Source organism: Gallus gallus, chromosome 3 (genome assembly GCF_016699485.2).
Source record: "Gallus gallus isolate bGalGal1 chromosome 3, bGalGal1.mat.broiler.GRCg7b, whole genome shotgun sequence".
NCBI classification, from domain to species: Eukaryota; Metazoa; Chordata; class Aves; order Galliformes; family Phasianidae; genus Gallus; species Gallus gallus.
In genome coordinates, this window is record NC_052534.1 from 89,617,547 (window position 1) to 89,630,697 (window position 13,151).

Genomic DNA, 13,151 nt, shown 5'->3' on the forward strand with positions numbered 1-13,151 from the left:
TCAGAACAAGCCAACCTACTGATTCTTTTCAAATTCCGACAAATCAGGCAGTACTGAGATTTTCTTGGCATTCTCTGTGTTGTCTTTATAATATCTTGCAGGCGCAGCTGTAGTCACATAGCCTCATTGGGAGACTTGAAAAGTTGCAGAGCTATAATGTAAACATGTTGTAGCAATCTTATATATCTCCAGGCTACGTGTGTAGTAGTTCTCACATCTAGGCTTCAAAAATATCCTATTCCACAATAATAGAAAGACAAGTGTTTTTCATGTTTATGGAGAATATTCTGAGAATCTATCCTTGTTTTCTTTAGTCTCATGTTTCTTCAACTTCACCACACCATCTGGAATTATTCTTTCACCAAATTATCCTGAGGAGTATGGGAACAACATGAACTGTGTTTGGCTGATTATCTCAGAGCCAGGAAGCAGAATTCATCTGATTTTCAATGACTTTGATGTTGAACCTCAGTTTGACTACCTGACTGTGAAAGATGATGGGATTTCAGATTTACCACCTCTTGGCACATTTTCTGGCAATGAAGTCCCTTCTCAACTAGCTAGTAGTGGGCACATAGTAAGACTTGAATTTCAGTCAGATCACTCTACAACTGGAAGAGGATTTAATATCACTTACACAAGTAAGATTCTCTACTTTTATTTTGTCTAGCCAAACTATCTTTCATCAAAATAACGAAAAATAAACTTGTTTTTTATTTATAATGATGGTATAAATTGCCCCAGAAAAGGGGGCAATACAAAATTGTAATACTTGTATAAATGCATTACTTTCTGTTGATTTCCTGGTACTCCTTTCATTAGCTTATCTGGAGCTTTATCATTTATATATATAATTATGATAGTGCTGAGGAATGCACTTCATTATTTGATTACCTTTGTTTGGTTGAAACTGCTGTAAATGCTCTTGAAACAGCTGTAAATGCCCAGATAATTCATATCAAAGCATCCAGTGCAAGTGATTTAATATACTTTCTCAGTGGAACCAGCATAAATAAGTTCACAAAGGTGTTAAGCTTAGGTCCTAAATGCAGAGATTTATTTGTTTATTTTTCTCACAATTCATCTGAAAACCACAGAAGTGCAAAAAGCAGCTAGAATATAGAACATAGAATGGCTTGGGTAAGAAGGGACCTCAAATTCCAACCCCTCTGCCAGAGGCGGGTTTTCCAACTTCTAGATGAAACACTAGACCAGATTGCTCAGGGCTCCATCCACCCTGGCCTTTAACACTTCCAAGGGCAGGGCATCCACAACCTCTCTGGGCAGCCTGTTCCAGCACCTCACCACTTCCTCAGTAAAGAACTTTCCTGGCGTCGAATATACATCTCCCCTTCTTTAGTTTAAAACCATTCCCCCTTATTCTATCACTATCTACCTGTGTAAAAAGTTGTTTTCCCTCTGGTTTATAATCTCCCTTTAAATACTGAAAGGCTTCAATGAGGTCTTCCCATAGCCTTCTCTTTTCTGGGCTGAACAAGCCAGTTCCTTCAGCCTATCATCAGAGGAGGGGTGCTCCAGATCTCTGTTATTCCTCTGGCCCTTCTCTGGACCCTATCCAAAAGCTCCACATCTTTCCTCCGTTGGGAGCCTAAGACCTGATCACAGTATTCCTGATGCAACCTCACAAGGGCAGAGTAAAGGGGGACAATCACCTCCCTTGCCCTGCTGCCACTCCTCTTTTGATGGAACCCAGGATACTATTGCCCTTTCAGACTGCAAGAGCACACTGCTGTCTCATGTTAAGCTTTTCATCAACCAGGACCCCCTAAATCCTTCTCATCAGGGCTACTCTCAAGAAGTTCTTCTCCCAGTTTGTATGCATATCTGGGATTATCCCGACCCCAATGCAAAGCTTTGCACTTTGCTTGTTGAACCTCATTAGGTTCACAAGGGCCCACCTTTTCAGTTTATCAAGGTTCCTTTGGATAGCATCCCTTCCTTCTGCTGTGTCAACCATACTGCTCATCTTGGTGTCATCAGCAAACTTGCTGAGGGGGTGCTCAATTCCCCCATATATGTCACTGATAAAGATGTTGAAAGAGTACCAGTACCAAGATGGACTGGTATATAGATTGTAAACAAATGTCTGTGGTAACATTTTTTGCTTTTGCAGTCTACCTTCTGGTTAGATGGTAAGGCATCTAAGAATAAATATCTTTGAGAAGGCAAATAAGTTCAAAAGTTCAAAAATGCATACCTGACAGTAATTAAAAGAATAAATATTTCAAATTTGGCTAACTGGTCTAAAAAATATTAGGCTGTGTTTTTTGCTGTATAGTATTCTGTTGTTTTGTTTATATTAAAGCCTGTAATTCAACAGTACTCTTTGTTGAAAACTCCAGTAATATCACCTTCATGTAGAAAACACTACAACACTTGACATAGAGCGCATGCTCTCCTAGCTCTATTAGTCATTCAAAGACAATGAATATGGAAATTATCTTTTTACTTGAAGAAATCATTTTCTATGGTTATAGAAGAAATTAACTTGCAAAAATTTTTCTTTCACAGCTTAAACTGTTCCTATCTTGTGTGAAGGAAGATAATCAATCTATTAGCAGTGCTTTTGCAGGGACAGGATGTTTATTTGCATTACTTAGAAAAATGCACCTTTTTAAGTGGTAGATGTCTAAATCATTCCTTTGTTTTCAGAGGAAGGGGGATAATTATTGTCCTTTGTGAAGTGGCAGGAGGAGAAAAGGGAGATCCTTACCTTGGCTAAGTGTAGAGATTAACAGATTTGCCAGAAAATGTGAGGCCTGAAGTTTAGGTCTGCTTCTGTCTGAAATTATTCAGTTCCCTTTTTCCATATGTCATTCTTCCGAAGTTAAGTCAGACAGTAATAAGGACAATCACTTGGAGAATTATATAGTTAGGAATGTAATACTAATGCATCAAACTCTGCAAGAGTTCTCATCACATGATCTTTCCACCACATTTTACTTAGTGTTTAGTGCATACACTAAGTGCTAGAACTGTCTAAGAGCACATATATCTACCACAGTGGGAAACAGAAATAAGTAATGGGAATGTTCCTTACTTATGTTTCATTCACGTTCATAGGAAAATGTAAGCCCTAATTTCATTCAAAGTGCTAGTACTTCTGGACCTCCTCTGTGTTGCTAGGAAAAAAATGCTCCACTCACATGGCTTAAATCAATTTAGGATCAAAGCACTTTATACATAAATGAAACATAACTGACAGTCTGTGAGCCGTAGATTCAGAATCATAGAATTACAAAATAATTGAGGGTAGCAGAAACCTCATGATCCATCTGCCCCATCCCCTGCTCAAACAAGAACACCTACAGCAAGGTGCCCAGGACCACATCCAAGTGGCTTTTGGAGATCTTCACAACCTATTTGGGCAATGCATACCAGTGGTCTATCATGCGCACAGAACAAAAGCAGGTCCTGGTGTTCAGAGGGAACCTCTTGAGCTCCAGTTTCTGCCCATTTCTTCTTGTCCTGTCATTGGACATCACTGAAAAGAGCCTGGCTCTGTCTTCTTCATGTCCTCCCTTCAGTTATCTATTTGATGTTCAGATCCCCATGAGCCCCTTCTTCTTCAGGCTGAATGGTCCCAACCTGAGAGTCCCCACATTCTCAGCCTCTCTTCAAAGGGGAGGTGCTCCAGTCTCTTGATCGTTCTGATGTCCCTACATTGTACTCTTCTCAGTATATCTACGTCTCTCATGTACTGGGGCATCCAGAACTGGACACAGTACTCCAGGTGAGGCCTTACTTGTGCTCAGCAGAGGGGAAGGATGAGCCCTCTTGACCTGCTGATGATACTATGTCTTATGCAGCCAACAGTGCTATTAGCCTTCTTAGTGACAAAGTCACATCACCATCTCATGTTCAAACATGATCAGTATCAGCAGTACAACAGATATACCACAATTTTAGGCACTCAGAAATTGCACCAGCTATAAATGTGTAAGCACATTTCTGTTCCAGTCTATTACCACCCTACCCTGTAAAGATTTACATATATGGGGTTTATGGGTTACTAGCACTCACCTATTTCCCCTAAGGTGTGTGTCGCCTTGCATACTCTTCCTGAAATGGATGTAGGTTCTCCAGCTTTCTGTACAGCCATGCTGCTCTCTACAAGTCACTATAAACATAATGGTGAGAACAGGCCCCAGGTGGAGATGTGGGTTCCCATTAATTATACCGCTTGTTGCCACTCCACTGACTGGAAGCTGGCTGCTGTCCATATCCCTCTGGGAGATTGTCTGTCCAGCTGAGGCAGAAGTTACAGTTTTTTCAGCAGCACTCTGTTTATGTTGGATTAGCTTTAATGTGAAACTGTGCTTCTTGTAGTGTAGAGGCAAATAGATGGGAGATTTAAACAAATTGTTTTCATGTCACACTCAACTAAAAAGCTTCAGAATTTGAAGTATGTTGTATTTGTCATCAAATATCATAAAATCTAATGCAGGTTTTCTAGTGGGGTATTTCCTGTAATTTCACTTACACTGTAATGTTGTTGCTTTAAAAAGGTTATCTCTAATGCCTGCCAAAAAAAGAGACAAAGTTTAGAAGATTTGAATGGTGATGGCTATTATTATTAATTGCTATTATTATATATTTTAAAAGCATTTGGTCAGAATGAGTGCCATGATCCAGGTATTCCTGTAAATGGGAGACGTTTTGGAGACAGGTTCCTTCTTGGAAGTTCTGTTTCTTTCCACTGTGATGATGGCTTTGTGAAGACACAAGGCTCTGAATCCATAACATGCATTATGCAAGACGGAAATGTAGTATGGAGCTCAGCTGTCCCACGCTGTGAAGGTAAGAACTCAGTCTTTACTTTGCTCCTACAGTGTGGATAATGAAACTCTTTTAATTTAGCTTAGTTTTCACATTTTGTACACTAATAAGACTGTTTTAGCCGAAGTTATTCATTTGTCTTATTTTAGCACTTTTCCAGTCAAATGAGAGTGCAATAATACTGAACAAGCTTGCTTTTATATTCTTGGAATAAATTAGCATTCTAAAAATCTGGTTGGTATTCTTTTCAAGCTCTACGTATCACCATAATTACCTGCTTGTAAGTTGTAGCTATTATAACAGTTTTGGCTGTAGCATACTGGAGAATATAATTATCTAGAACATAGAAAAGTGAAGTAAGTTTCTATTTAAAATTCTTTTTAAAAATTAGCACCTTTAATTTTCTCAGAGCAAAGGTATACCTGAAATTCTGTATATACCATACTAATCCACAGTAATTTCTCCTTAGAAATACTGTGAAAACCAGAACTATATTTAATATTCCTTATACACCCTAAAATATTTAATCAAAAATTTCCAAGTTTCTTTGCTTGTTCTTGCCTAAATGAAGAAGCAGAATAAAATTGTATCATTCTGTGAGATGAAGTAGAGTAAGAGCAAAAAAGAGAAAATAGGCTGATTCCTTGGTGCTTAAGAATGATGGTGCTCCATAGGTCCTATGGCAAGGCATATGAGTACATTTAATATACACCTAGTCTGCATGTGTTATAAGTACAGAGTAATAAAGTAATAAAGAGTAATATTCAGAAAGGTGTATATCTTCTTGTAAACAATAGTTACATACTCAGGCACTTAATGATATCAGAGCTGCAGCGGAATCTGTGCATGAGCACTGGCCTGAGCACATCTTCCCCCTTCTTTGCCGACCTTGATGTCTGTAGGGTTGTTTCTCACTCCTCTCTCGTAAGAGCTGCTGTATGGTGGTTGGTGGGTTGTTTTTGTTTTTGTTTGTTTGGTTGGTTGGTTGGTTTTTACTCTTTCTTAAACTTTTTCATTATGTGGATGATTCGGAAACTCAATTCAGATAAGACTTTGCATTTCTAAGAAAATTTAGAAATACTATAAAGAATGCTAGTAGTCTGATACTTGTGTATGCAAATGTATGTATACTTGCAAGATTTCTTATCCTGATTAAACCATACAATGAGTTATGCTGTGCAGCAAGTTTTTTTCTTTTTTGCTTGCAGAAAAACCAACTGAATCCAAGGCATAGGACATAGGGGAGTTTCTTCATCAAAAGATGTTTTCTCATTTTGAAACTTCATGCACACAATTGATAAAATATTCAGTGTAATCTTTGTGTAGTTTTGTTCCACAAACATGTAGGTAAAAGAGCCACTTTGAGAAAAAAAAATGGTGGAGAAAATAAATGAAATAACAGTTTAAAAAAATGCATAGATATCCCTCAATTGTCCTTTCTCTGAACCTTGTTGGGTATTAGCTATTTATTAATGGCAAAAGTATTCAACTTCATATTAGATTTTGTCTATTGTATGTTTTGTTATAGAAGGAAATGTAGATCATTAAAGTTACATTCAAGATGTATTCTGTTTTGCTATGCATTCACTTTTAATTGATAATAAAAGGAGTTTCTGGTTTTAAATTACAATATGGAGCAAGCATCCTTGCTAGTTTGTTTCGAGATTATTTAGTATGCTTCTGGTTGTCAGAGATTTCTGAGCAACTGTTGTTCTTTGTTGCTTTGTATTGCTCTATAATTAACAGCCTCTGTAATAAGAAATACCTGGAATATGTGAAGTATGTGATGTGTTACAATCAGGTAAGGGTCAGCAGTCTTCTGGTTCTTGTTTTACTATGACCAGATTTAATTAAAAATAAAAGCCATGGAATACACTTCATTATCCATTTTCTTGGCTGATTGCTTTACCTCAGAGACAATTAACTGTGTATATTTCATTTCTGTGAGTTGCTTCCTCCTCTCTCTCCAACCCCCTTACTTTCTTAAATCCGGAAAAACTTCTCAGAGATAAGTGTGAGTCATGAATGAAATAAAAATAATGTCTCTTGGTTCAATTTCTGTTAGAAGCATTGAATCAAAACTAGGAGTATTAATTTACTACTCACAGATTCATGTTAACATTAATTTCCATATGGCATAATAGGTTTGCTTGTCACTACTTCAAGAAACAGAAGAGAAATAACAAGATTTCTTGCGCTGCAATATGGAATTTGCTGATAATGATACCACTGACTACTTGAGTGTAATACAAATGATACTAAGATAAATTTATCTGACCTTGAAAGCTTTCCTGTTTTAGACTGCTAAATAGCCTTTGGTAAAATATATCATCCCAAAGCCCTGTTCTATAAGAGCTTAATTTTAAGATGGACTTAACTTTTCTCAAATTGTATTCATTATCTGCTGATGTTGTTTAATCCTTCACCAAAGTCCTCTGAAAAATGTTCCCTGCCTGGCCAGGTTACTTTCACAGCCCTTTTGCAATTCTTTTTGTCCTTTATGGAGGAAGATCAGATTAATCAAACTTGGTGGATGAGAAAGGACCTGATGGAATACAGTGAGTGCTGAGGAAGCTAGCCAGGAGCGTATCAAGGCTGTTCTCAATTTCCCTGAAAAGGTCTTGTGACTGAGGGAGGTTCCAGAGGTCTTGAATACTATCTTCAAGAAAGGAAAGAATGAGGACCTGAAGAATTCCAGGTCTCACCTTGATCACTGGGAAAGGTGATGCACCAATATTCCTGGAAACCATTTCCAAACACTGAAGGATAAGAAGATGACTGGGAGCAATCAGCATGGATTTATGAAAGGGAAATTATGTCTGACCAACCTGGCAGCCATGTACAGTGAGATGACTGGCCTGATGGATGAGGGGAGAGTAATAGATATTTTTTATCTCAGTTTTAGCAAAGTGTTTGAGACACTATATCATATTAGATTCTTATGGGAAAATTGTTGAAATATTGGTTAGATAGTGAATTACAAGGTGAATGGAAACTAGCTGAGCTATTGGGCTGAGAGGGTTTTGATCAGTGAATGGCATAAAGCGAATGGCTGGAAAACAGCCCCTAGTGGTGTACCACAGGAGTAAATATCAAGTCCAGTATTGCTGACAATCTTCAGTAACAACCTGAATACTGGGACAGAATACACCTTGTACAAGCCAGCGGATGACAGAAACCTGGGAGTAGTAGCTGATAAATGGTATGGTTGTACTGCTGTTCAAACAGGCCGTGACAGGCTGGAGAATTGGACTGAGTTGAAGTTCAAGAAAAGAAGGTATCTTTACTTCCCCTTTACTCATCTATTTAGTCTGTGTCTGCAGAGCTGTGTACAGAGACACAGAGTTCCCCAGCAGAAAAAAGACATGGGCCATACAGCAATGAGTCAGGTGGTGTCACAGAGATGATTAAAAACTTGGAGAATTCATCATACAAGAAGAGGCTGGGATAGCTGCAGTCATTTGGACTAAAAAAGAACACTCAGGGCTCTGGAGAGATTTCTTCAAAGCATATAAGTACCTGATACCAGGATGTAAAGAAAATTATCTGTTGACAGGCCAAGTGGCAATGGACACAAACTGAAATACAAGATATTATTTTTAAACACAAGAAAAAACCTTTTATCTTGTGAGTGATCAAACACTGGAACACAGTGCCCAGAGAGGTTGTAGAGTCTTTGCCTTTGGAGAGAGGGCATAACCCTGACTGGACATGGTTCTGTGTAATCTGCTGTAAGTGACCCTGCTTTGAGCAGGAGTAGATGATCTCCAGAGGCCCCTTCCACTGAGCTGGGTCATTACTCAATAGGGTTCTAGATGGCAGAGTGTGATGAAAAAAAAAAAAAAAAAGCTATAAATTGCTTGGAACAGTTTGCACACAAATATGGAGTCATACTAGAACTAAAAATGATAGTATGTTATTTTTTAATTTTAAGGAATGCTCACAATTTCAAATGCCACTCTCTGTGGATTAAGGTATGCGTAGAGTGATAAGCTATGATAAGATACACTGCAAGACTTAAGAGACTGAGAGAAGGTAGTTATAATACTACAGAATAATAAAAAAAATAGCATTGTGTATTCAACTTTTTTATACTTTTGAATTGTTTATTATTATTATTTGTATCATTATTCAAATATAAAATAGTACATTAGAAATAGTGTATGTTATTTATTCTTGCAGCACCATGTGGTGGGCATTTGACAGCATCGAGTGGTGTGATCTTGCCACCAGGGTGGCCAGGATATTATAAGGATTCACTTAACTGCGAATGGGTGATTGAAGCAAGACCAGGACATTCCATTAAGATTACTTTTGACAGGTGAGAGTCATAAAGGAAAACACCAAGTAATGTACAAACACAATTTTTTTTTTTATAACAGTGAAGAAGAAAAATACTTAGGAACCCAAACCAGAATAAGAAATGGTTGCCATGTGACACTGTACTTAGTTATTCCTGTCCTTCCTGAAAATTGAAGGTTAAAGCTTCATTTATATTGTCTGAATGTGTGGTTTAAACTATATGCAATAAATGTTCAACTGCTAGTACATCAGTAGGGATGTCTTTTGCACTCTGCACTACTTTTATATTCATGAACAACTATGTATTGTCCATGATGATGATCAAGTCTAACTATTGGAGAGTATAATTTTCGTAGGGAAGAAATAAATTGTGCAAGAAGTTCTGAATTAAGCTTATCATATACATAGTTCTACAACATGCATCACTTCAATGTGTACTGGGTTTCAACATTTTATTTGGATACTTCAGATTTCACCGTGTTTACTGGCATAGAGATTAAACAAAGAAGATGTCCAGACATCAGAGTACTGTTAAAGGCAGAGACTGAAAGTTCATTTTAAAGTATTATCTAACTAAAATGATCAACCCAATTAATTTGTAAAAATGTTATCTTAATGTGGACTGAATTTAGCTCTGCTGGAACACACAGTGATTATGTCCCTGTGTAACATGCAGATTCCTTTGGAATAACAACTATTTTTGAAGGTGAATTATTTTCAGCCTTATCTTACATGGAGTTAGGAAGTAGTTAGACTGCATTTTGGCACCAGAAATGTGAACTGCAGCACGTTTCATCTTTCTGAGATGATTGTGACCTCAGTTAGATCTGTTCTCTAATCACACTAGAATCTATTGAGTTTATAATTCTTTTTCCCTAGGAAAAAAAAAAAAAAGAAAAGAAAAGAAAACAAAGATCTTCATCTTTGTAAAATGAATAAGAAATTGCCATTTGCTTAGTTGCTTGATCTAGATGATAATAGCACACTAGTTACTCATTTGACATAGAGAAAGATGCAAAGGATAATATGAAAGATGATGCCTGGAGCTAGACTGCAATGGCCTTCCTGTATTACTGTTGCCCAAGGGGAGGCAGTAATCTATGTCTAGTTTTACTTTTGAAGAGTCCACAGTGATGAGCAAAATTATTCATTAATATGTATTTATAAGCTGTCTGTGTCTAAGTGCAAGGATAAAAATTATGAAAATGAATGGAGGGAACAGAAGAATGTAAAATTGACTGTTAGAGGGTAAAACAAAAGATCTGTCTTCGTATTAGGGGGACAAAAATATTTCACTAAGTATTTTCCTGGTCTACAGTTGAAGATATTTCTGAACTGAAAATTGTTTTATTGTTTTTTTGTTTGTTTGTTTTATTGTATTTAGTGAGTTTTCTCCATGTCTCACTTCTCTCTCCTATTAATTAGTTTGGTGTTTTCATGTACTCATGTAAACTTGACATGACATTCACAACATTCTTCAGTTTGGGAAACACAGTATTTGCTGCAGATTGAAGTGCTAGTTACTTAGCAAGGCCAGTAGGAACTTACTGAAATAAGCAGGGCACTGCTGGCTTGTCTTCATTGCATTCAATAGGAAGTTCCAGAATTTAAGACACTGAGGGTTTTTTTTTTTTTTTTTTTTTTTTGTCTTTGTTAAAATCTTTCTAATAAAATGCAAGCTTATATTTATTTGTTAGCTTTCAGTTTGAAATTAATTATCAGAAGCTTGAAGTTTCAGGCTTTCTTTCCAAATGTAGTGAAAGCAAAGAAACATCTTAGTTGTAAAATGGAGCATTTTAATTTTATAAGAGGAAACAGGTTGCATGTAGTTGCATACTTTAACAGTATGGCCACAATACTTCTCAAGAAATTAATGGAGAACACAGTTTCCCATGCCATATGGTCGAGTTGAAGAACTACATTTACTGAATTTTCAGCAGATGCACTTTATGCCGGTGCTCCTGATAGGTTTTGAAAATTGTATGGCTTTATTGCATTGTAGAATAAATATCTTTAAGAGTGTTATGCTTTGGGAAGTTGATGATAAAAAAATAATATCCCTTCACATAAAAGTTCTTTTCTCCTGACTTGACAGCTTTGCTACCCAGATTAAAACTTGAATAGAAAACCTGTTCATAATTTAAAAGAAGCTAACTCTTCTGATTGATGTAATGCTATTAAATTACAAACCATTAAGCAAAATCAGTATCAATAATCAGTTAATCAACAAGTACAATATTTTTCATGTATTTTTTCTAGTCTAGGGAAAATAAAATCTTATATTTCATTGTGTGTCTTGCCATCACAGATGCAGTAGCCAGAATGAAATTTTGCACCATACATGTGATATTCATAATGTAAATCAGCTCCCTCTTGAGCTAATGAATCTTCAATATTGCTAGACAAATATCCCTTAGTAGAGTACTTAGAAACTCTCCAGAAATAGCAGCAGATGATAAAATAACCCTATGAATGTTTTACATTGAAACATTCTGCATTTCAGGTCACAGCTAATGCCTGGAAGGGCAACAAAAGAATAACGTCTGATTGATTTGAGTCAGAAGGAAAGAACTTAGAAGGGTAAATGCTGAATGGAAGATTTTTGTTGTTTTGAATATTGATTAAAACTCATTGGGTAGCTGATAAAACAAGCCTCTTCAAAATCTGCCTAAATGCATGAAAAATAATGTAATATAGCAGTTTTTAAGACTTTTTAAAATTCTCTGTGGACATTTGGAGAATGTCTTTTTTTTTTTTTTTTTTTAACCAACATAAGTATGCTAATAAAAATTAAAATATTTTTTAAAGTTTCTCTTATTTAAGCACTTTCAGTAAGGATGTAGAAATTCCCATAGTATTTTTTTTCAGTGATAGTGCAAAGGTTGCTATAATGCACCAACCCTCAAAAACAGAAAAGTGAGCTAGAAATAAGCTTCAAAGTTTGAGATGAACTAGAATCTTCTGGAAATAAGGATCAATGTAGTGGGCAGCAATACTTGTAGGAGTTACCAGTTGTAACTTGTAGGAGTTGTCTTTCCAGCAAGTCTGCAACCTATCATTGTCACACCACCCTACTAAGAAAACCACAGTTACTGGCTAAAAGCACTTTATTTCTAATTAGTTTCCCTCACAAATACAACTGTTAAAGTAATTGAAATATTGAAGTATTGATTTTGAGTCCACTCATAATGAGTACAATTAGAGAATTAAAACCAGACTAGTAGTACGTGTCTGTTTTCCTTATTCTGCTTCAGGGTAAATCAATGTATATAATCTTTAAAATTATGGAAAGGTACTGAATAATTGTCAAGTACTTTAGTGATGCCCTCTGTCTACTTTGGCAATCTAAACAGTAGGGGTATCTAGAAAACCTTCTAGATTCAAAAACTAAGTGTTTACACAGTTTTTGAAGTAGCTTCTACTTCACTTACCAACTACTGCCAGCTGTAGTCAAGCTTGTAGGTCAAGCTTGTAGGTCAAGCATGGTTCAGAAGCAACTGTGGGCAGGCAACCATTTGTAATAAGAAATTTGAATAATATCTTCATGTTTGCAGGGCCAGAGTGAGTAAAAATATGGATGTAGGTCATTCCATATTTGCTGTCTTCAGTGCCAGAGACAAGTCTCAAGCATGCTTAATGCATTAACTTGGGCATAACAACTGTATTCCACTTTCAGAGTAGATAGATAGCAGTGAAGGCAGCCATCTTGATTTTAGCCAACATACCCAGAGTATGTAGTTTGGTTGAAAGCACCACAAATCTAGAGTTTTCTGAGTAGATAGGAAAGAACCATATATAAGGCATAAATCAAAGTTTCCAAACAGTCATTAGTTAAGCAAATACTTTCAGATTTCTGAATGTATTTTTTGTTTTTAGGGTCTCGAGAGAGCAGGAACTACAGAAGTTACTACTTTCTATTAGTCATACTGAGGTGTATGTAAAGATGACTTCAAGACTAGTGCAAATGTGATTGTAACATGTAATGGCCTAAATAGGAGAAGATGTTCATTCTGTCATTGTTGCCTACATAGTATAGAGTTTATTTTTAC

At 36.5% G+C, this 13,151-nt stretch overlaps 1 protein-coding gene across 2 annotated transcripts in view; it reads left to right on the plus strand.

Annotated features, from left to right (window-relative positions):
- The window catches only part of CSMD1 (CUB and Sushi multiple domains 1), a 1,033,500-nt gene that overhangs the window by 793,605 nt on the left and 226,744 nt on the right, over window positions 1–13,151 (plus strand). For both annotated transcript variants that reach the window (XM_015284920.4, XM_015284921.4), the window contains exons 14-16: window positions 315–641; window positions 4,627–4,821; window positions 8,983–9,121. In XM_015284920.4, the coding sequence (XP_015140406.2) occupies window positions 315–641; window positions 4,627–4,821; window positions 8,983–9,121 (661 nt within the window). The remainder of the gene's footprint in view (window positions 1–314; window positions 642–4,626; window positions 4,822–8,982; window positions 9,122–13,151) is intronic.